Here is a 22,879-nt window from a genome sequence, read left to right on the forward strand (position 1 = left end):
AACCAATTACAGTCTGCAGGCTGAACACACGTCGTACTTGTGCATTGAGTAAGCACAAAAGAATAGTTTTAAAAAAGATTCTTGTGCAGACGTAAAGTATATTTCCCACTTCCTTCTGGTGGTTGGAATTAAGTTTCCCAGAGTCTCTGAGACCCTGTGTTTGATGGGCAATCAAAAAACTTAGAGTTTTTGATAATGCAGTTTTCACATTTAGTTTTAGTTTGAAATTTAAATTTAAAATGGTAGAACTAACTTTTGAACAATGGGAGCTATTAAAACCTGTGATCGTAACTAGATCCCAAGGTTTTTAAACATTGGAACAAATTACACAGATTGAACAATGGTCCATGCTGACAGAAAGCTATGCCTCCAAAATAGACGTCATGATGGAATACGTTAAAACTAAACAAAATCTCTTAAAGGTTGGTTTATTGGAATATAAGAGCTAAACAAATTAGCTCATTGCACATTATTAAATCCTTAAGCCCAAACTGAGTAGCCCAGTTTAAATGTTACCACTTGCAGTGAAATAACAGAAACAAACAGAAATAAAACCAAAACCATTGAAAGTGCCTTTTATTCCTGCCAGTATTTTGGACATCAGGAAAATGACTGACATTTTCAAATGATCTCAGTAAATAGCACCGGATGTTAGCACATCCTGTTCAACCTGGGCTCTTTTTGCATTAAGTCTGCACAGTCTACTGTTTCTGTTCTTTATATTATTTTAATCAACGAAAAAGTTTCCAGGAGCATCAGTGAAGCTACTGGAAAAACTAATTACACCTTTTCTGCTTACATGGGATTTAGGTGGGAAAAGTATCAGTGCTGCTAATAAAGTGAAGTTAATTCACTGCTCATAACTTCTATAAAAGTGGGCTATGGCGTCTGACAATAAGAGAAGAAAACAGAGGCGAGACATGATCATTCACACATTTAAAAGTTAATTTCAGTGTGCTAAAATTTATAAAGTTTTCAAAGGTAAAAATGCGTATACTTCTTTATTATGTCACAATGATGCCTCCTTATAGGTTTCTTATCCAAGACCTTAACGGACTAATTGTAGAGAGAAATAACCGGCTTTAGTGTAGAGGGAGAAGCTTGAGACCATGTTGTAGGGCAGTATGAAAGATGTGAGAAAATTACAGCATGCAAGTCCAACGGGCGGCATGATGAGGTAACTCCCTTCTGATAAAACGGAAGCAGTTCAGGTTTGGTTTGATCTTTTTACATATGATTTTTACTTGACTTTGACATTTTAAGCACAATATCCAATATTTAAATTTATTTACTTCTATTTCCATTTGATTATTTATATTGACCAGAATGGCACTATCTGACCTTTTATACTTTTTGATCCAAAAACATATCAAAACAGTTTTCTTTAACTCAGATGTAAAGATTGAAGTTACTTGGAAACATTGACTAAGGCCTTTGTTAAGCGACGTGGGGGTTTTGGCTGACATATAAATAACTGTGTCATCAGCATATAGCTGACAGTCAACAAGCTCTGATTTGACTGCAACAACCCTTACACACTGCTGCGACAGTGGCGCAGTAGTTAGGGAGTTTGTCCTGCAATTGGCAGGTTGCCAGTTCAATCCCCTGCTACAACTGTCTCAGTCATTGTGTCCTTGGGCAAGACACCCAAATTACCTTGCTATGCCATAAGCTGGTTGAATATGCTTATTATTATTATTAATTATAATTTGGTATTATAATTTAAATAATAAATCATTCAACTCAAAATTCCGCTATAACAAATATAGTTCAAATGGTGGTGATGTTAGCTATAAGCTTCTAAGTATTTATACCACTAATGCATTAGTTAACTTGCTGTTATGAACTCATTTATGCTGGAATAAATGATCAGGTTGGACTGTTAACCGACCAGGTTTATCCAGCAGGCTGTGAGAACCCCAATGTAACTGCAATTAGAGTTTAAATCCTTATTCCTTATCACCATCCAATGATATTGTCTCTGTATTAATATCAGATGTTAACTCCAAAGGAGGTTAGCTCTGATTTCTGAATAACCATGTAACTGTGAATTGGACTGAACACAAAACAATGTCTATTCCGCAGTGGTTGGTTTTATTGAACCAAAAGCAATTCCCTGTTACAGTAATTCTCTGATTCCACAACTTTGGGATTCTTACTCATTACTAAACTAAAACATGCAAAATATATATGTGGAAATAAAGAACAAAACAAAATAAACAATGGATTAAAATGAGCGGTTAGCAGATCTTAACTTAACTCAAAGTTGTTTAACACCGCCCTCGAAACACCGGCATTTCACATATCAGCATTGATAGACAGAACAGCTTCGGGAATCTCACTGGACGCTTTGATGTCTTACACAAGCTAGTTCAGCTAAGCTACCTACAGTTCAGATACACGTCACCCTCCCAAGATGGCTGCTACGATGACGTATGAGGGGAGGTCCTAATGACGTAACCACGCTTACGCTGATGGGATAATGCCTCGCTTCGAGAGGGGGGGCAGCTAACTGGGAGTTTAAAGCAAAGCCCGCGACTTGAGCTCGGACAAAGAAATTAAACTGATAAGAAGCGAAAGAGAGAGAGGGGGGAAGCAGGGAAGAAGATGGAAAGGAATAAAGCGGTAACCCACGGCGGGGTTCTTAATGGATCACAAATCAACACAGCAAATCAATTGTAAAATGCATGCACATACAAAGAAAATGTTCAGCAAAATAATTCCAACTTCGTCGTGGAATAAAAGCATTAACCAACACCTACAAAGTTCTACCGCCTGCCCAGGCACTTCTAAACACCCTGTTGGTGAGACAGAAATAAAAAGGGGAAAAACCCCGTTACTTTGAGGTGCCTCGGGGCTGGTCCGGAGCGCTCCGAGTGTTGTGGCTTTCTGGACGCGCCTTGACGAGCGCAGTTGTCCACAGGCTGCAGCGGCACGGGGAAGAAGCTCCTTCGTTTCTTCCTCCGGGTTCAACAGTCAGTCGCTTTGTTGGCCAGACAAAGCGGGGTCCTCTTCGATCACTGGGAGATGCGGCGTCTCTCAGTCTTTTGATCAGAGGGAATTTAAAAGTACTTATTTAAGTCGACCTCCTGTTATAAAGCAGGGAATAACCGTTGCGTCGAAAAATCTCGGTCCAGCGAGGAACTCGAACACGTGGCGTGGGAATCAGCTGTGCGTGTCTTCTCGGGTTGGCTAAAAGCCAGGGAAGAAGGAAGGTTTTCGTGTGTGATCGGCTTTTATAGCCATCACCATAGCAACCTTATCTTGATCGGCGGCCATTTTGCCGTGTTGCGTGATGGGAGTTGGTGGCCATTTTGACCACATTGCATCATGGGTAACGCAGTCCGTTACGTCCCGAATCGATGCCCGCTTTCTGTCACGTCTGAACTGGCACAACAACCTGCTGGCGGTGGTGATGCATGGCAGCCTCGCCTCTGTCCAGGGCATCTGTGGCTACTAACACAGGTCATCACCATCAGAGTGTGAATGGGTGACTGGCTGTAGTGTAAAGCGCTTTGGGGTTGTGGGACTAGTTAAAGTGATGTACAAGTCATTTACCATGCTACCTTCCCTCCAAGTAGGACTGAAACCACAACATAGCTGCAGATGACATTTTAAATTGATACTGTGGACCATTGCATATCAGCATGAAAATCACAAAAAATGCTTTTTTCAAGTCCAGAAACACTGTCCTGACAACATGGCCGTTGTCCAGTGAAGATTTTAACTTGTTTTGCAAGTTGTCATTAGCGGTTTTGGTAGAGTACTTTTGATAAAAGACAAACTGATAAGGATGCAGCAGTTGCCTCATTTCAAGATGTTCTGTTCATTGTTCTGCGATGATTATCTCCACAAGTTTTAAGACTACAGGGAGGATGGCTATAACTATCTGTAACTATAACTTGCTAGATCTTTATCTCCTGATTTGTGGATTGGTGTAATTACAACAGTTTTCCAGCTTTGTGGGAACCTGTTTGTCCCTATTGAGAGGTTTACCAAGTGAGCAACTGGTTCTAATAAGTCACTCAGATGATTTTTTGATAAAGGCAGTCTTAAGATTGTAAATGTCATTTGACGTGGAGTTTTTCATATTTATGATCACTATTCTAACATTTTGAGAATTTTGAGACCTCTTTATTATAAAAGAGACGAGTATTATCGAGTTTAGCTCCATTCTGGAATGGTAGTGAATTGTTAAACTTAGTTACTAATTCATGAACTGATTCTATAAAATACTTATTAAAAACATTTGCAATTGACAGATCATTAGTTTAGATTTAACGCAGCTCATACTTTTCCTACTGGAAGTAATCCATTTACATTTTGCCAAGGTTTGAGACTACTAACATTGGCTTCGATCATTTTAGTGTAGTATGTAGTTTTAGCCTTTTTTCAGCTCTCTTGTGACTTGATTTCTAAGTCCAGTATAAATAAAATGGATCTAGCACTCAAAATGAGACTTTTTGAGTGCTAGGTCTTTTTTTTTTTTCATAAAATGACAAATCATGGAAGAAAATACTTCTTTGGTGTACTAGTCCAAGTTTTTGTATATTCATTTGTGAAGTCACTTAATATGGAAACAAATTTATTTGCACTCTGGTTTAAGTTTAACTCATTTGTTACATTATCCCAATTTACTTGCTTTAAATTATAGTCAAACTCACTTGGTGTAGGGGTGATAATTTGGTCTTGTTTTTAAGCCACAAGACTTTCTATCTTGGTATTGTGTTAATGTTAAAAGCTGGAAGGTTTTAATTTAGTTCTATTAGTCCGTGCTGCTTGTTACCAGCTTGATTTCCCTGTTATCATTAGTATTGTGGATGCTTTGGTGCTCTGAACCATATAGTAGGTGATCAGCATCATGCGCAAGGTGTATTTACAGACTGACCCCTAAAATGTGCACGAGTAAGTTATTCATGAAGTTTATTGGGTTTGCTTTGAGTCATTTACAAGGAATTTGGCTGAGGAAAGGAAAAAAATCCAGACGCTGTTGTGATGGAGAAAATGTGTTAAAGATGAGTTTTGCACTAATTTGGCTTGATGGATGTTTTTGCTAATAAGGTTTAGACAAACAATAGAGAAAAGGGCTCAGTAAAGACCTGCAGCTGATGCATTATGTATGAGAAATGTAAAAAGAACAGCAACAGGAAACTTAATCCACCTCAGATCCTTGGTAAATTCACTAGATAATGGATAGAAAGTCTTAGAAAAATGCAGAGCTACCAAGTCCTATAATCACCAGGAGAAAGGACAGCTACACACTCGATGGTAGCAGATCGTGCTTCACTCTGAAAATATTGCAGGTCCTTGTCTGAAGGTCATCCTCTGTTCGTAAAGGTGAACAAGCTCTTCACTGGTGGTCTCACAGTCCAGCTGCACATTTCTGACTGGGAGACAATAGCTATGATAGCCTTACATTACAATCTACTGGTGTCCTAATTGCAAATTATGAAGCTATATGAGCAGAGCTTACCTGGCCATGGCAGCAGGTGGGTATAGACTCCTCTTGGACATCCGGACGCCTTCATTACTCCAGTTAAATGTCTCACCTTGAAGTTCTTAAAACTAGATTAAACTAGACTGTAATACTCTTAGCAGCACTTTTAATGCTACGTATTGTTAAAAACCTCACAATTCAGTTCAATCTTGATTCTTTGGCTCACGACTCGATTCAATATCGATTCAATATTGATTTAAATGTTTTGATATTTATTTATTTTGGCATACGTAGAAGCAAACTGTTTTTGAAGAGTACCTGTCATTACATTCTGGATTTTTTGTCCAAATTAACAGCCTTAGTATAATATTTTTGAGAAATTAAATATTAATATAGAGTACAAAAGTAAAAATATGACAATACTGTATTAACATTGAAATAAAGCACATGTAAACCTAAATTATTCTCCTTTTTCTCTTAGAAACTGGGAAAATTCTCATCATTTTTGAGCAATAACACATCTGAAAATAATGTCGTCCTGCCAGTTAATTTTCCTGCTAACTGTCTTCACTTCATTCTGTCACACTCATTGTTAGGTCCTCCATCTATCTACCCTGTTCTGGTCTTCCTCGCCATGTTCTTTATTTCTTTTTCCTGTTATCCTGTAAGCCTTGTTCATCTCGAGCTCTTCTCAATGCTTCGGTTCTTTTTCCGAAAACATGACAGGGGAAGCCATGTGGTGTTTTTTTTTTGGTCATGTGACTCTAGTAATGTGTACATGCACACAATTTCACAATTGGATTGAAATGTCTTCAGATTAAAACATACAAAATAATTGGATTGTACCGTTTATATGGACACAATCATTTATCGATCACGATCATGATGTGGGTTTATATGCACCTGGCTTTAATCAAAGTAGAACCACTCTGATATGCACAGTTACCAAATTACAATACATAAAACCACCGAAGAAGAAGTATTTACATCTTTGCTGAACAACAAAAAATAGCAAACAAAGCAGTAGTGTACGAGTTGGTTTCTCTTTCGAGCGCGCAGGCTGGGCTTGAACCAGGTTCTAATAACGGTTGAAACATTACTCAATAAATAGTTATTTTGAGCTCTTCTAATGTCTCAGATAGAAATGTTGTATCGGGAGCACAGCCAGTTTTGCTTCCTGACATATTTTTGACACTCAAAGCAGAAATGCATCATATTAATGTGGGGCACACATGCGCACTCAAGTCAACCTGCCACATTCAGAATAACTTGATCTCGACAAGCGTTTACATGCATGTCTATTGGTTGTCAATGGGCATAAACCAGCAGTCCCATTCAGATTTCATTCCGATTGAGCTTAATCTGATCACAATATTCCGATTGGTGTGTTTACATGGTGCTTTTTTATTCCAATTGGCTTACCCCACCCCCCCCCCCCCCAAAAAAAAAAAAAAAAATAACACAGTGCGACTTGTGATGCTACAGGGAACCTTATAACTGGATAAAACTCTAATAATTTTGGGAATTATCTCTCAGGATTGGTCACCGTACCAAAAGTACTGCAACACCTTCCGTCCGTCTTCTTCCGCTTATCCGGGGTCGGGTCGCGGGGGTAGCAGCTTCAGTAGGGAGGCCCAGACGTCCCTCTCCCCAGCCACTTGGGCCTGCAACACCTGAGAAAAACAAAACAAGGTTTCAGTATTAGACGGATTCTTTACTCCGGCATCTGGTTACGCAGTTAGACTGCAGACTTAGCTTCGATCCAGCCAGCAGTTCTCTGAGTCCAGTCAGGTCCTCTGGACGATGAGAGTTCCCCCCTTTGCTGCGTAGCAGCAGGAAATGAGTTTCACAGAAAGCACATTTTACTCAGCTTGGTCAACCCTGCAGATGCTTGTGAGTCAGATGCTCTCATGGGTGGCTGGTTTCCCCAGTGCGGAACCTCTCCTAGAGAGTCGACAGGCAAGAAGAAAGATAAGTGAGATGTAGCCTGGCTTCGTAGCAGGGCACCCTGCTGAGGGAGGCAGTCTCTGTGTGGATGTTGCAGTGTGAAATTCCTTTGCTTACAACCCATTCTGATTTTTCCTCATGGCTTGATGGCACAACAGTAGGCAGCAGTGGCGGCTGCTGGTCTCTGAAACAGGGGAAACTCAATGATGTTAATTAAATCCAAATGTAACATATTGCATTAACGAATGTTGAAACATATAAAACTCATTACTTATAAACAAAATCAACCCTTCTCTCCTTTCCCAGGAAATTGTCTATGGCCCTGCCATACCAGCTGACTATCTTTTCCAGTGATTTGACCAGTTTCCTCTCAATGGCCAGTAGAGCAAGTTTACTTAAACGCTCTTGGCCCATTGTGTTGCATGTGTATGACTTGACTCTTTTAAAGCAAGAGAAGCTGCATCTACACCAACTGATGTAGCTTCTATTGTGGCAACCAAACACAACAGCTTGTACAGCAGTGACATTGCACCATCTAATTCCACGTCTTTAAAAAAATACCAAAAAGTTCCACAGTTTTCCTCTCTTCCCTTGCAAGTCACAATTTGAATATAGAACTTGAAGTTCAGATTTTAGTCTCCCTGAATGAAATAAATATATTATACATATATTTTCAGGACACTTTGGAATGCCTGCTCTGGAAACACTTGTTTCATTTAATCAAAACTACCCTGGATTGACCAGTTCCAGACACTGCAGACATTCTAAGTTTGAAAAACACCTTGAAATCTGTTCTGTTAGCGATAGCCATGTCCAGCTTTCTGCAGTGATCCTGAGCGTCATGCATTGTTGACTGCTGGCGCTTTCTCATGGGCTCATCTTGAGGGTCTGTTTTGAGATTTGCTGCTTTTGAACAAACAACTTGAAAACTTCTGACCTTTTCTGCTGGACAATGTTAAAAACAACATCAGTTTCACTGAAGATTTGCCTGTATGCGAACAAAAGGAAAACAAACTCAAAGTCCCCCATCTTCATTATGTACCCTTTTGCACAATCTATTATCTCATCATCCATGTTTGATTCAGATACAAGCTTTTCAAAAACCTGTAGCAGGGTATCATAATTATTTCCCATAGTGCTCACATGGCGAGATGTAAAAATCCATGTGGTGGGAGCATTTTTGGCCAGTTTTGGACACCCTACAGACTCAAGAAAAGTGGCAAACCCAGTGAGAGTTGCAAGAAATAATCTTGACTGAGGCAAGCATTTAGCACCCTGAGACAACTCTTGGTTGGTGTGCATAACAATGCAAAAATGTAGCACTGGGGGCTATTTCTTTGACCTTGGCCTGCAGGCCATTAAGTGAAGAAGCCATGACCGAAGCCCTAACATTAGTTTGGACCACTAGTTTTTCTGGCACTACTTGTGGCTTTAAACTTCTAACACAGATGGAGCATCTCGTCCTTCTGACACATCAATAAACCCAATGAAACGGTCCTGTATTTTTCCTGAACTATCCACATAACGAACAGTGACAGACATCTGTGCATGGCATGATAAATCTGTAGTTTCATCCTCCTCCCATCCAAAAAATGGGGCACTTCGAATTTCACTTTTGATCTCATCAGAAACAGTGGCAGCAATAGCAGAAATCAGATCATTTTGGATGGAATGAGACATAACAGAAAACACAGCTGATGATTGGAGTTGTGAGGCCAAGACAGAGTTATATTTTGCTAATGTTTTTGTAAATTCTCTGTAATTCCCTTTATTGGCTGATTCAATGACCTCATCGTGGCCCCTGAATGCCAGCTATTGGTGGCCAGGTAAAGAAGTAACATCAATGAGTAGATAAAAGACGGCCCTATTTTTTTCCCACTGTTTCATTGTGTTTTACTACCTGAATGCACGCACCTTCATTGATAGCATGTTCAACCCTGACCTTCCCCAAAAAACTTAACCATGTACATGAAACCACATGTTCTTTGCTCTGCTCATGTTTTTTGTATCCTCTTTCAAAATTATTCAGAGCTGAAAACTACATCTTTGACCAAACAACACATGCCTGAGATGGTTTCATCAAAAGACATGGTCAACAATACATTTTATTTGTAACAGTACTCCCTGTCAGCCAGTTAGCCTTATTGTACCAGGAGAGTTGAAATGACCTGTCTCTTTTAACCTTCGTTTGAACTAAGCCAATATTTGGTGTTGAGGAAGGAATTCTACGTTTTTGCTCATAAGGAAGACTTTCAAAGGTTGTTCCCTAAAAGAGTGTTCACAAACAGTTCTAAAGTCATTACACTGGCTCCCTGTATCTCAGAGAATAGACTTTAAAATACTTCTGTTAGTCTATAAATCACTGAATGGCTTAGCACCTAAATACATCACATACTTGTTATCAGGGCATCAACCCTCCAGACCACTCAGGTCTTCTAGCTCCAGTCTGCTCTGCAGAACCAGAACCAGAACCAAACACGGAGAAGCAGCATTTAGTTCCTATGCTCCATTTATCTGGAACAAACTTCCAGAAAATTGTAAAGGTGCGGAAAGCCTGAGTTCCTTTAAATCAAGATTAAAAACACATTTGTTTAGGATTGCCTTCAACTGTTCTAGTTAACTGAAGCACCACTTTTTTGTTCTATTTTCTGTCTACATTTTATTCCTACTTGCTTTTATTCTGTTTTATTTTGCTATATTTTAATCATGTAAAGCACTTTGCATTGTCCTTGTACTGTGTGAGGGACCGAGCCGGTCAAGCATGAGGACACAGTTGTAACTTTCAAAAAACTGGGTTTTATTTCCCCAAAGTTACAAAGATTCCAAACAATAATTATAGGGCCCTTAAAAGAGGTCAAATAAAGAAGCTAACTCAAGCCAAAAATATCAAAGTTAAACATAACAAAAACCTCAAACTAACTGCTCAAACAAACAAACTGACCTGACATACAACAAACAAAGGGGCTTAAATACTGGCTGATCAGACCAGACTAACACACTGAGGAAGAGGGAAAGGGAACATCTACGCAACAACAAAGATAACTAAACACAGTTGGTTTAAGGATTAAACTTAAATGACTAATAACTAAAAATTAACAAAATAAACAAATCACAAAAGCAAAAGAAAGATTATGCCACAGAATTAAAATAAGGACTCCATGGTCTTCTCCCCCCTAGTGGAACTCCAGATGGTACCACCCAATCAGTGAGTCAATCAGGGATTGGAGTGTGCCAGCCAGAGTCCTCTGCTTCAGCCCAGTTGAAGGCACTCCCCACAACACCAAAAAAAGAAAACAAAAGGATGTTAAGCATGTAACAAAATTAAATATACAAAAGTTAACCAAATGTGCGCGCTACAATTGGAACTAATGTACTCTAACATTGTTACACTAAAAACCAAACAAATCAATGTATTTATACTTCGGTATGTGCAAACTTAAAGTGAAAAAGTGGTTTGTGAGGTTACCGACTGTGTGGCTGCAGGTGTGGCCATTACATACTGAATTGTGCTATATAAATAAATTTGCCTTGCCTTGCCTTGCCTTACAATGTTAGCAGCAACATTGCTGCCATTGTGGCTAGGCTAACATCAAGCTAGCTCGCTGGGCTAACTACAAGCTAGCTCACAAGTTCCTTCCTTACAATGGCGAAGAAACAAACAAACAAAACATTAACAAGACGCAAACGGTGCAATAACGCTGTTATTTTGTAATTTATTTACAATGTTGTGTGTACAATGGGTGAAAATAGCTGTTGTGAAGCGCTCTGAAATAATAAACTCCAAAAAACCACGGCAAGAGTTCAGCTCAAGACAACTGTTCTGATTGAATGATCACCTTTTCCTCTCTCGTCTGAGTCTCATGAGGAAAACTCTCCCCTGTCTGGCCACTGTCAGTCAAAAATCTTTTAACGTGTTCTGCCAATCAGCATCAAGCGGCCAGCTTCACGACCCGCCCCCGGCCCGCCTCAGCCCCAATAGACCCCCTAAGAGGTTTAACCTCACTGGAAGTGAAGAAATGATGTTCTCCAATCTGGGCCCTACTTTCTCGCTTGGCTGCTTCAATGGGGTAGTTCTCAAATGATGTCACATTTTTTCTGAGACAGACGGTTTCCCGGCTGGTCGGACAGGAAGAGTGCAAATTACATTGGCAACAACCGCAGTACTAATCATTTTGGAAGATGACGACGTCCCAGGAGCGTCATTTCACACTGCTTCAATGGAGAAACCCAGCATAGAACAGCTGAAATGGTTGAAATAAAATGTAGAGTGCTCAAAATGAGAAAGAAAGCAGTATTGGTAGAAAGGTAGGAGAGGCTGTCCTCTCTCACAACGGCTCAAACTCCAGAAAGAAACCCGTTGAATCTACGTAGAATTACAACTAATACTAAGAAAAAAATACATGTATCATTGCAGGCATATGTTTTAATTTATTATATAGCTCATTACAGAAAATAGACTTAAAGTCATCCCGCTGTAATCAGACACTCAGACCCTGTCTCCTCCTCACACGCACACACGCACACACACCCACAGACACACACACATGATCAGTGTGAGAAAGATCGACTTGATCCATGAAAAGAGGCGGAAGACCAGCAGGAAAAACCCCACATGCCGCTTCTAATCATCACAAATGCACCTATTTAGCTGATATTTAGCCACACCGGGACTTTTCCTGCTCATAAACAAATTGTTGTGGGTGAGGGGGGTTGAGCCCCGCTCTCTTGCTGCGTGGCGCATTAACCAGACAAGGGCATTCTTTCTGAAAAAACACAGCCCAAAAAAGCGACTTCACGTTCCAGAAACAACCCCAAGAAACCGCAATAGCCGACTCACAAAAGTTACAAGTGGCTTTAGAGAAAACCAAGCCTAAAGCCGCTTAGAAGGAGGGAACTAAATGCAATACTGAAGCTCACATGAACAGCCCTCATGGATTGAATGAAGTTTTAAAGGCGCTGAGAAAAAGCCAAATAAAGGTAGCCTACCTGCCCAGATGCTGCAGTCACTGCTATCAGGTCTGGACGTTAAAGTGTTGGCATCTTACGACCGAGGAAATGTAGAGGCCACATTTAGTTCACTATTTTGCTCAAACAAGTAAACTATTCGAGTGCTAGCGCTCTGCTTGTGCGACCACAAGATGGCCGCGATGCATGCGTCTTAATTTAGTAATTTGACGTCATTTGAGGAATGCCCTATGCACGGAGGCTCTAACCTCAACAAGGGTTTCACATAGAGACTGGCAGGCAGCGTCCTGCTATTCCAGAGCGGAGGTGTGATCGCATCTGAGAGCAGACTCAACAGCTGATTAATGCGCAACAAACTCATGAAATAAAGCACATTTTAGCGCACATTAAATGCAGTTTAAAGACTACATTTGTGAAGTTTAACAATGCATATTTGACCAATTATTTTACAAAATTTACAGGCGAGGTTTAGCCTCCCTACTATCCAATGAGAAATCACCACTGGCAGTCAGTGTTGTCAAAATGTATGATTAATCCTAGCGGTTAGTCAAAAAATACAAAAAGGAAAATAACTAAAAATCTTAAAAATGCAATGTTCGTCTTCTACGTTTTGTTCATCTGAAGTTTTTGTGGGGAGGGGGTTGGCAAACAGCTTGGTGTAGTACTGCTTCCTACAAATCAGAACGAAAACAAGCTAAAACATAATAGAAGGAGTGAGACGATTTTTAAAATACGTGGAGTACAAAGTACAGATACTTGCTTGAAAATATAAGGAGTAGAAGTAAAAAGTAGGCTAAAAAACAATTACTCCACTAAAGTATGAATAACCAAAATTTAAGTAAGGTAACAAAGTATTTTTACTTAGTTACTTGACACATCTGGCATTCACTAGCGTTAGTTAAGGTTCATAATTAAACTATAGGAAAGAGGACTGGGCAAAGATTACATCCATGGCAAACAGCTCTGTTGGCCAAAAGAAAAAATAGAACAAAAAAACAAAACAACACAAAGCCTGGTTTGCCAGAAAAAACAACTTGATGGTCTTCAAGCCTTTTGGGAAAGGTCTCTGTGGACTGAGGAGACAAAAGTGGCGCTTTCTGTAGGGTCAGGGTCCAGTTACATGTGGTTGTAAAGCAAAAACAGCATTTCAGAAAAAGAAGCAAAGCAGATTGAGGGTTTTGATGTAGCCTTATGAAAGTCTGGACTTAAGTCTGATTGAGATGCTGTAGCATGCCCCTAAACTGGTGATTATGGCAGAAAACCTTTCTCTGGTATTAAAATGAGTTTGATCTGAGACGTTTAAGAGTGACAAATACTAAAGTGGAAGAAGTCTGTAATAAGCCAAATGCTTCTTCACGGCGCTGGATGAACAAATCCTGCATTTCAAGGCAGCTTAATTCCTGCAGTTGGGAGCTAAAACAGGCTATCTTAAAGGATCTGCTGAAACAGCTCGATTTAACACTTTACCAGGGATTACAGATCTGTGGGCATGTAAACACTGCTTATGAGGCTTATCAGCAGGGCAGCAAAGTTGACCCACATGTTTAAATGCAGATACAAAGCTAATTTCTGATCTAATTCACGTTTAATCTCCTCTAGACTCAAGAGAAAATATATCGCTTAGATTTTCTGGCACTAAAGATGTTTATAGAAGCAAAGCAAAGTCATAATTTCTTCTTATGCATTTAAATAGGAGGTGTCCTTCACATAACCCTCACTATGAGTCTCTGCCGCTTACTGAACAATGTTGGATTTCTTTCCAGCTCCATTAGTGCGCACACCCAGCCTGAACCCATAACGTGGCAGCAGAGTGATTTTCTCAGCCGCAATCAGCCACAAATTCTCTCGGAAATGAGATCCAAGATTCCAAAAGGAGGGACGTGGGAAAGAAGGAGCGGCTGCTTCAGGATTAAATTGACAGAAAATGACTCGGAGTTGAAAACTAATCCCCATTTCGTTCCGTATTAAATGCTCCTGCATGAAATATGCGGATAAGAATGCAGGTTAAAGCTGTGAAATGAGGTGATTAGGTGGGTGTTTGATTTGCATTGTTGCATATCCAAAACATGTTTAGGAAACATAAAAATGGATCTTATTGCTGACCTAAACCAACTTGACAAAACATCAGGACCGTCAGGGTTTCATGTAACTGTTATTAAGAACTCAGAGGCATGATAACTCTTCAGGTTTTTTTTTTTTTTTGTCAGATTTTACTCTGAGAAAACCACTTTCTCAGTCAAGCAGAAAATCAGAGAAACATCAGCTTCACTGATAGAGACACAGACTCGTGTCCTCTTTACTGACATCCAATCCCGGTTTATCCACATGTTCGTTGAGATTCGGAGAAGGTTTCCATGTGGGAGCTCTTGTGCTTTTTGAATAAAACAGAACCTGGTTTGTTCTCAATAATAAGACCGGCAGATGACCAGTGCAGTTGCATGAATCAGTTCCCTACTCGCTGCATATCATTACCCTCCATGCAGCTGTATGCAACAGGACCGGGCAGTGATGAGACAGATCCAGGACATTGTGTGTGGGTTGCTGTACGACCTCTGATGGAAAGAGAGGCCAGTCGGTGCAGAAGCTAAAAAAAATTGACAGGCTTTGAACTAACGCTCAAATGGAAATTAGAGAGGGGGACTCTTTATAAAGTCCACTCCTGTATTCTCTGGGAAGCCTTTCCTGCTGATCACAGTATTCATTATGCTTTTTCAAATGATTCTCACCGGTTTTTTTACTGTCATATCAATACAATACTGTTGCAAATTGTATCTGAAATTAAGGTCTGCATTTTCAACTTTTGATGTCATTTTTGCAAGCATTGAGATCCTAATAGTAATAATAGTAATCTCTACTTCATATTGTCAGACAGGTTATTTTTAGGTGTTGTGATTTTATTATACAGGTGGCAGTAATCAAGCCTGGGTTTAAAGTTGGTCTCAGCTTTTCAAAGAATGTGGTTAATTACAGTTAATTAAAAAATGTAAGGGGGGGGGGGGGCGAGTTTGTTTGGATTGGTTGTTGCCCTTAAAAACAATAAATCATTGTTTGAAAACTACTTTTTGCATTTACCTGGTTACCTTTGTCAGATAATAAAAAGGTTTCATGATCCGAAATTTTTAAGGGTGGAAAAATTATAAATCTTTTTCAAAGCACAATGCCTAGATGGAAAGGCGTCAACAGTGGCCTTCATGGGCAGCGGATGATGTTATGAAATAAGGAAGGAAGCCTAGAAACAAACCAAAAAAAAGCATAAATTCATAACCACCCCTTTTAAGAGGAAAATCTATTGGTGTATATTAATGCAAACCAAGATGAAAAGGTGAAACAAAATTAATAAAATGCAACGCTCCATAATTAGCCCATTTAATAATAAAATAATAATACGTTCTATTTAGAAGTGCCTTTCAAGACACTCAGGTGGGCTGGGGGTGTCCTTTAGTTACTTTCCTTTTGTGATGAAAGTAGCAGGCACATGTGAACACAACAACAAGGTGAAAAGGAAACAGCAACGGCACTGTATGGGCTTCTCATTATGTAACAAAATAGGCAACACCAATCTGAAAAATACAGAGAAAGAAAGAATTAGCCCATTTAAGAGCAAAAGAGCAGGTGTGTTAATGCCATGCCAACTGTAGAAAGACCTAGCAATTAAATCACAAAAGCAATTGTTGCTGCCCATTAATCTGGGAAGGTTTATTGGTTGCAACAATTTTAAGTCCACAATTGAGAGAGATGATTTTCTTGGGGGAAACATTTCATACAGCTGTCGACTTCCCAAGGAGGAAAGATCCCAGAGGATTTATTTCAATTTTAGAGTAAGGAATCTGCATCAACACAAACATCTCATTTAAGCATGGGAGTGGAGGATTGATCATTTATTTAAATGATGCTGTATACTTTTTCAAGTTTAGCTTAATTTGTGTTTGAAAAAAATGCAGATAAATCATTATAGATCCTGTTAAAAACCTGTTAATCTTATTCTTTTCTCAGACAACCCCCCCCCCCCACAGAATTAATATAACTCAAAGCAATTATGACCATATCTGATATTGCCAAAACAACTGAGTTGTAACGCTCAGACAGGGAACCTGATATTTAAGACATGGTGTTAAACAATTTATTTAGAAACAAAAATGTGGCAATAACAGAAAATAGACCAGGATGAGTAGGTGGCTGCATGAACAGATAGTTGATGGATCAACAGGCTGAAGGCAAAGCGGCGCTCCCCAAGACAAGCAGTTATCATGCTCGACAGATCCAGCAGAATAGGTAGAACAATCCAAAGGGCAAGGCATGACTCAGAAAACAGTCCATGTTGTGACCAGCGTCAGAAAGCTGGTGAGGTATTCAGTGAGGGAAAGCAGAGAATCATTACACAGGAGAAAAAAAACATGTCAGGCCGGCAGTGCACACTAACCAACTAATTACACAAGGCAAGAAGACAATCTGGCACTGACTGGCTGTGAAAGGCAGGTATTTGTAGGCAGGTTCCCAGGTGAAACGACTTGTAGTAATCAGAGTCAGTGCAGATGAAGCTACTCCACTAATTAGCAGAGTGGAGCAGAGCAGAAGGTGGAACACAGTCAGCCCAAAAAAAGACAGACAACAGGTAGGCTGCATGACACTCTGGCATCAGGACACTGCAGCTGATTTGTTTTGCTGAAATCAGATTGATTTGAGGTGGCCGTTCATACCACCATTAAATCCGACCGTCATCAGACTTCTGTCTGAACGGTTCATGACGGTAAAACGACTGAAGGAGATGTCACACAGCAGCGCACTGTTTACGGAAGTAATGGTGAATGTAATGGCTTCTAGAAGTCTTCAATAAAGTTTTGTTAAAAAAAATAAAAATGAGGATAAATTCCGGCATCTCTCCTTGTTATTATTAGAAAGCTGTTAAGTAAAGGGAGGTGACAATATTAAGACCACGTCATACAAGACGAAGTAAGGTAAGAAGAAAGCAGCACAGCTATTGATAACGGTCTCTTATGGAGTGCTAGCTGCTACTGCTGGGTGTGGATGTGTGGTCAGAGACAGATCTTTTTCTAAAGATCACAGGAGATGATGTGAAGGATGGATAAAAGGCAACATGACCGTTCAGACTGCAGACGCTTTGAAACATATCCAATACGTATCCGAATTAGTATCACACATGTGGCACAAATCAGATTTACCTGGGGGTGAAAAGACCAGAAGTGGGCCGTTCACACTGCCATAAAAAGACATATATGGGTCGCATTTCCCTGCAGTGTGAACGTAGCTTAAGTTGATTTACTAAGAGTATTGGTATTGACTTTTCAAAGCACAAAGTTAGGCTATAATTATTATTTGCTCCTCCTGTAATTGATTTTACATATTTTTCCATCTTTTTGCATTTGTTCTCAGATTCAGAGGTGGTGTACAGAAACAGAGATGGTCATGTCGTCAAGTTCAACTTTGTCCTGAACGAGACGGAGATCATTTTGATGAACACCACATTTGTAAGTAATAATTGCTGCTTTTTTTTATCCTTTGGTCATAATTTTTGGCTAAAGTGGCTAATCTCTTTAGCCGTTGTCACACACAAGCATCAACAAGGATTAATAAAATGTTTTCTGTTTTTTTTTGCTGCTGAAATTTTTATTCAATGCAGTCTTGAGAAGTTTTGTAACAGTTCTAATGAAAGGAAAAAGACATTTTTCTCAGTTTAAAACTGAAAAAATTCAGAGAGGTTCCAAAGGTGAAAGGTAGCACAAATGCAGGAGGCAAAACATATATATATATATATATATATATATATATATATATATATATATATATATATATATATATATATATATATATATATATATATAACTAATGGTGTGGCTTTAGAATAAGATTTATTTTGGCATATTTAAAATAATACACAATAAATAAATGCAATAAATGACACATAAAGTGCCATGTGACATGTTAGAATCATCCAGCTTCTCATCAGCATTAACTTCAGCTGCATTACCTTCAGGAATATACATTCACATCCTAAATTGCCGTTCAGTGAATAATTGACGTTTTCTGTCAAAGGGAGGTTAAATTTAGCAGTTTTCTGGTGGCATCGTGTTAATCCTGTTACTGTTCCATAATCCTTGTGTACTGAAACAAATCAGTCCCTCTTGTATCATCATCTCACCCACACCACGTCTCACTGAGAATTACTGAAGAGCTGTAAACCCTGCTCCAATGAGGGCTGGAGGTAAGATTGTTGAATTTTAAACCAACCGCTTGTACCCGCTGAGAACCTTGTCTTGAAATGTTGCTGCTGTTTTCCTCAAGCATTTAGGGCTTTTGGAATCTGAATCAGATTGCGTGCACTCTCACTCACTGTGCACAGCAAATAACTACTAATATGTCTAACTTTGAGGAAGCTAGGGTTACGACACAAAGAACAATAAGCTATATACGTTTGTGTGTAGATATGCTCACTTTGTTTATAAAAGGCAGGTTTGAATAGTGCAACCTCTCTGGAGACCTAATAGTGTGTTGCGGTTTGGCACTGTCATGGTTTGTGGATGAGACAAATGACAGCGGTGTTATCTGCAAACCTGTCTGGGAAACTAGGAGTATCACACAGACAGGTCCGTGGAGGTGCAGTCCTTTGTTTATAGACATATTAGGAGTGGGGAGAGACGCCACCCCTGGGGGGCGCCGGTGCTCATGGTTCTTGAGCGAGAGAAAATGCTCCCCAGCCTGAAGACGCATTGAACAGCATTGAGTATAAGCAGCAAGGGTGTGCGCACCAGAACTGATGCAATCGCGCCATCCCTGGCCATATGTGAGTTTATTGGCCAAGTTTGTAGGTACAAACAACGACTTCCATTATTTGTGGCATAAATCAAGTCTAATACAACAACCCACAGTATATACTTCAATCAGCTTTTATTCAGTAAAGCAAAGTATGCTGGGTGTGTGACTTCAACTCTTTCTTCTCTTGTTTACCGTATGTCCACTGGTTATGTTGAGTACTGCCCCCTAGTGTTTTTAGAATGTAATGCGTCCCTGTCAAGTAGAAACGTCTACAGAGCTTCTATGGTGCTCGTGGCTAGTCGGCACAGACTTGCGCGACAACCCAGCTTTCACCGCTGCTGCGTTGATGATGAGCAGGTTGGTGGTGTTGCAGGCTGAGCTAAGGTCCATAAACAGGATCCTGACGTACGTGCCTTCAGTTTTAGCGGAACAGTTAGCTTTTGCTGCTGTGTTGGTTTCAGACACTGGCATAAGAGATGGAAGTGCCTCTGAACTTTTGACCTGATTGAAATATTACATACAAATAAAAAAAATCTGAAAATGCAAGAGTCTCTATATATACTCTATGTATACACTGCAGACAAAAAAACATTATTAGAAACTATCACATTAAATTAATTATTAGGATCTTTTTTCTTATTAAAATATTGAAAAAATGTTAGTTTGAAAAATAATTAGAAAAAATGTCTTTAAATAAATGCCACATCAAAGCTAATGTTTGCCTCCTCAATAATCAAACCCCTCTTATAGTTGCTGTGAAGCTTTTTGCATGTCTCCATTGCTCTTAAGATGATGGGTTTGAAGGCCAGCTTGTTATTCAGTTCCATCCATAGAGTCAGGACTCTGGCTGTACCAGTCAGAAGAACCTTTGGTAAAACAAAAAGGATGCTATAACCTTAACTGGGCCAGGGATGGGTGTCATTTTGGGTTTAACTGTAACAACAACTGCGGCGACATCTATTCTGAAATGTTTTTCCTCCAAGAATAATTTATCACACTTAAAGCAATATTTATTGATTTTCTGTTTCCTTTAGGACTCCTTTAAAGTGGCAAAGTATTCGCTGTCTCCAGACCTGAAGTACGCGCTGTTTGCATACAATATCAAACAGGTGAGCTGCAAATGAAGGCTGATCGCCATAAAGATGGCATGAATACCAGCTGGTGTTTTGGTTTTGTCATCATTACATTCCCACTAGCCGTGATTGGAGTTCATCCTGTGTGTGATCAGCCATTCTCCTCACCTTTTGTTTTATGTCCTGGCAGATTGGCATTCCCATTGTTCTCCTGTGAAACACCCTGCGGTGCCATCACTCACACGTGCGCGCGCAGACACACGTCACCCAATCGTGATGTCTCTATTCATATTCACAGACTTCTTTTTTTCTGACAAGTGATTTTTTTCTGCTTTGGCGAAGGGTTGCTCTGATAGTTTGGATTTTTGAGGGGATGAATGAATTCGCTGCGGCACTCATGAGCACAGCTCTCTGTGGGAAGAAATTGTACCACCTGCGCTGAACAGGTGTAGATTTGTTTTGTATAATTTGTTTTTTTTTTTAAACAGCAGGTTTTTCTGTAGTATTTGTGCCATCAGTCAACCTGCAGGAGGCTTCCCTTTCTCCTGACAGTGAAGGTTTTCTATTGATTTTGACGCTGCAGACACTGATCTAGAAATGCTGCGGCTGCTGATAAAGCGAAGGATATCTGTGTGTGTGTGTGTGTGTGTGTGTGTGTGTGTGTGTGTGTGTGTGTGTGTGTGTTCCACATTATGCTCTCTAATGATTGCCTTGTCAATATAATTTCTTGGTTTGTCAGCCTCTTTCAAAGGAAGAGTGCACCTCAAATTTAGCCTTAATTAATTAAATTCCAGTTTCACGCGTTGCTTTAGCAACAGAGAATCACTTCTTCCTGGAGCTTTTAGTTGCCCTCAGTTTAGCTTCTTTCATGTATAAAATGTTATTTTCTAAAGGATGATTTCAAACTATCCAAACCAAATGGGCCCTATATGCGAAACAAAATAATCGCCCCCTAAACCTTTTCATTGCTTGTGCAACTTTTAGCAAAAACAACTGCCTGTTGCTCTTATTCTTCTTCGCTCAATTGATATATATATAAAATGTGGCTGAATATATATAATCTACATTTGACTTTAACTAGGCCACAGCCATCCCAGTAAAAATGCACTTTAGATTTTCTTGCTGTAAATTGCAATGGCGTCTTTTTATTTTATTTTTTCTTAAGCAAAGTTTTCTGTTTTAGGATTACACAATGTCCCTGACACACTCTGGCAGCTTTAGTAATTTTAGCAACTTTAAAAAAAGAAAGAAATCCCACAGCATGACAGATTCTAGTTAGCAGTGGACATGAGCTGCAAAAGCTGAGTTAAGAAAAAAAAGTTTCTGTAACTCAACAGTAGGAAAATCTCACACCAAAATATGGTCAGGAAAAAAAAAAGCTTTCTTTAATTTTTTTTCTTTAATCTATTTACTGAGTTAGAAAATAAATATGTTAAGAGATGGTAATTTGTGACTAAGTCAGTGGGATAATTGGTGCCTACAGTCCCTTTTTAACTTGAATGACACTAGACCACTTTTTAAAACCTTTTATTTTTTTTAATTTAACCTGAGTTTCTAGAAGCTTTTAATAAGTTGCTGATGAATTCTGTTTTTCCTGGGGTACAACACTAACCTGACACAGAAGCCCATGTCCTTAAGCCAGTGGCCACTAGGTCTCACTTGGTGGACTCTACCTTTGATTTATACATTATCATGAAAAAGATCGAGAGTTCAAAGCAGTTTTTTTATTGTTTTTTTTCTGTGAAGGAAGGTTAAGACGAGCTACACATAGTCACAGGTCGTGCTTTTCTGTATAAGTCAAATATGGTTATTTTACATTATGGAAAGTATAGGCAGGAACTGAAGCTTTTGCTTCTAGTGGATGAATCCTCTCACAGTGAGGAAGTTGAGAGAATCAGATTTGAATGCAGTGTTTTCGCTTTCTGCCATAAGCTATTACTTTTCTGGACGTCTTAGGGTTATTAGCTGTTGCCGTTCTGTGTACTCAGAGAGGCCTATATCGAAAAGCATCAATCTTTTATCACTGTTTGCGTTGTGTGACTGTCTCTGCTCTCCTTGCAGGTGTACAGATACTCATACACGGCGTCTTATGCCGTGCACAACATAGACACAAGGTGAGTCGGCTTTGGCTCCCCTGGCGCCGCTCGCATGGGATGGAGCTGGCAGATGGCGCCTGTTGACGTTGTTGTGTTTTTTCAGGGAGTTGTGGGAGCTGAACCCACCGGAGGTTCAAAACTCTGTGCTCCAACATGCAGCCTGGGGAGGGCAGAGACGGCAGCTGGTGAGACATTTCCCTCATTTCCCTCTCTCCTCGCTTCAGTTATTGTTATAAAGCCTGAGTCTCTCCAGAGGGATCTGCTCCAATCATGTCGCTCTGTCTGAACAATATATATACTGTCTGTTTACATCCTCTGTCTGGGAGGTTTAATGTTTATGTCCGCATTGCATCCAACCCACACTGCTTATTGAGAAGAATTAGTTGAGCCAAGAAATTTTAGCCAACACATTTAATGAATTTACTTTGTGTGCTGCATCAGAAAAAAAAACTTTCCTTTAAACTTACACACTAATTACATCAGTTATTATAACGGAGTTTCTGTGTAGTAAACAATAACGATTCTAAACAATTATGTTAACATCATTTATTTAAACTGAAAATTAGCACTTTTTTTCCAACAGTAAAGTT

At 39.6% G+C, this 22,879-nt stretch overlaps 1 protein-coding gene across 2 annotated transcripts in view; it reads left to right on the forward strand.

Annotated features, from left to right (window-relative positions):
• LOC105936510 (inactive dipeptidyl peptidase 10) overlaps positions 1 to 22,879 on the forward strand; it is a 94,921-nt gene that overhangs the window by 41,039 nt on the left and 31,003 nt on the right. For both annotated transcript variants that reach the window (XM_036127945.1, XM_036127946.1), the window contains exons 4-7: positions 17,741 to 17,835; positions 20,155 to 20,229; positions 22,255 to 22,307; positions 22,393 to 22,474. In XM_036127945.1, the coding sequence (XP_035983838.1) occupies positions 17,741 to 17,835; positions 20,155 to 20,229; positions 22,255 to 22,307; positions 22,393 to 22,474 (305 nt within the window). The remainder of the gene's footprint in view (positions 1 to 17,740; positions 17,836 to 20,154; positions 20,230 to 22,254; positions 22,308 to 22,392; positions 22,475 to 22,879) is intronic.

The sequence above is a fragment of the Fundulus heteroclitus genome, chromosome 24, assembly GCF_011125445.2.
Source record: "Fundulus heteroclitus isolate FHET01 chromosome 24, MU-UCD_Fhet_4.1, whole genome shotgun sequence".
In the NCBI taxonomy this organism is placed as follows: domain Eukaryota; kingdom Metazoa; phylum Chordata; class Actinopteri; order Cyprinodontiformes; family Fundulidae; genus Fundulus; species Fundulus heteroclitus.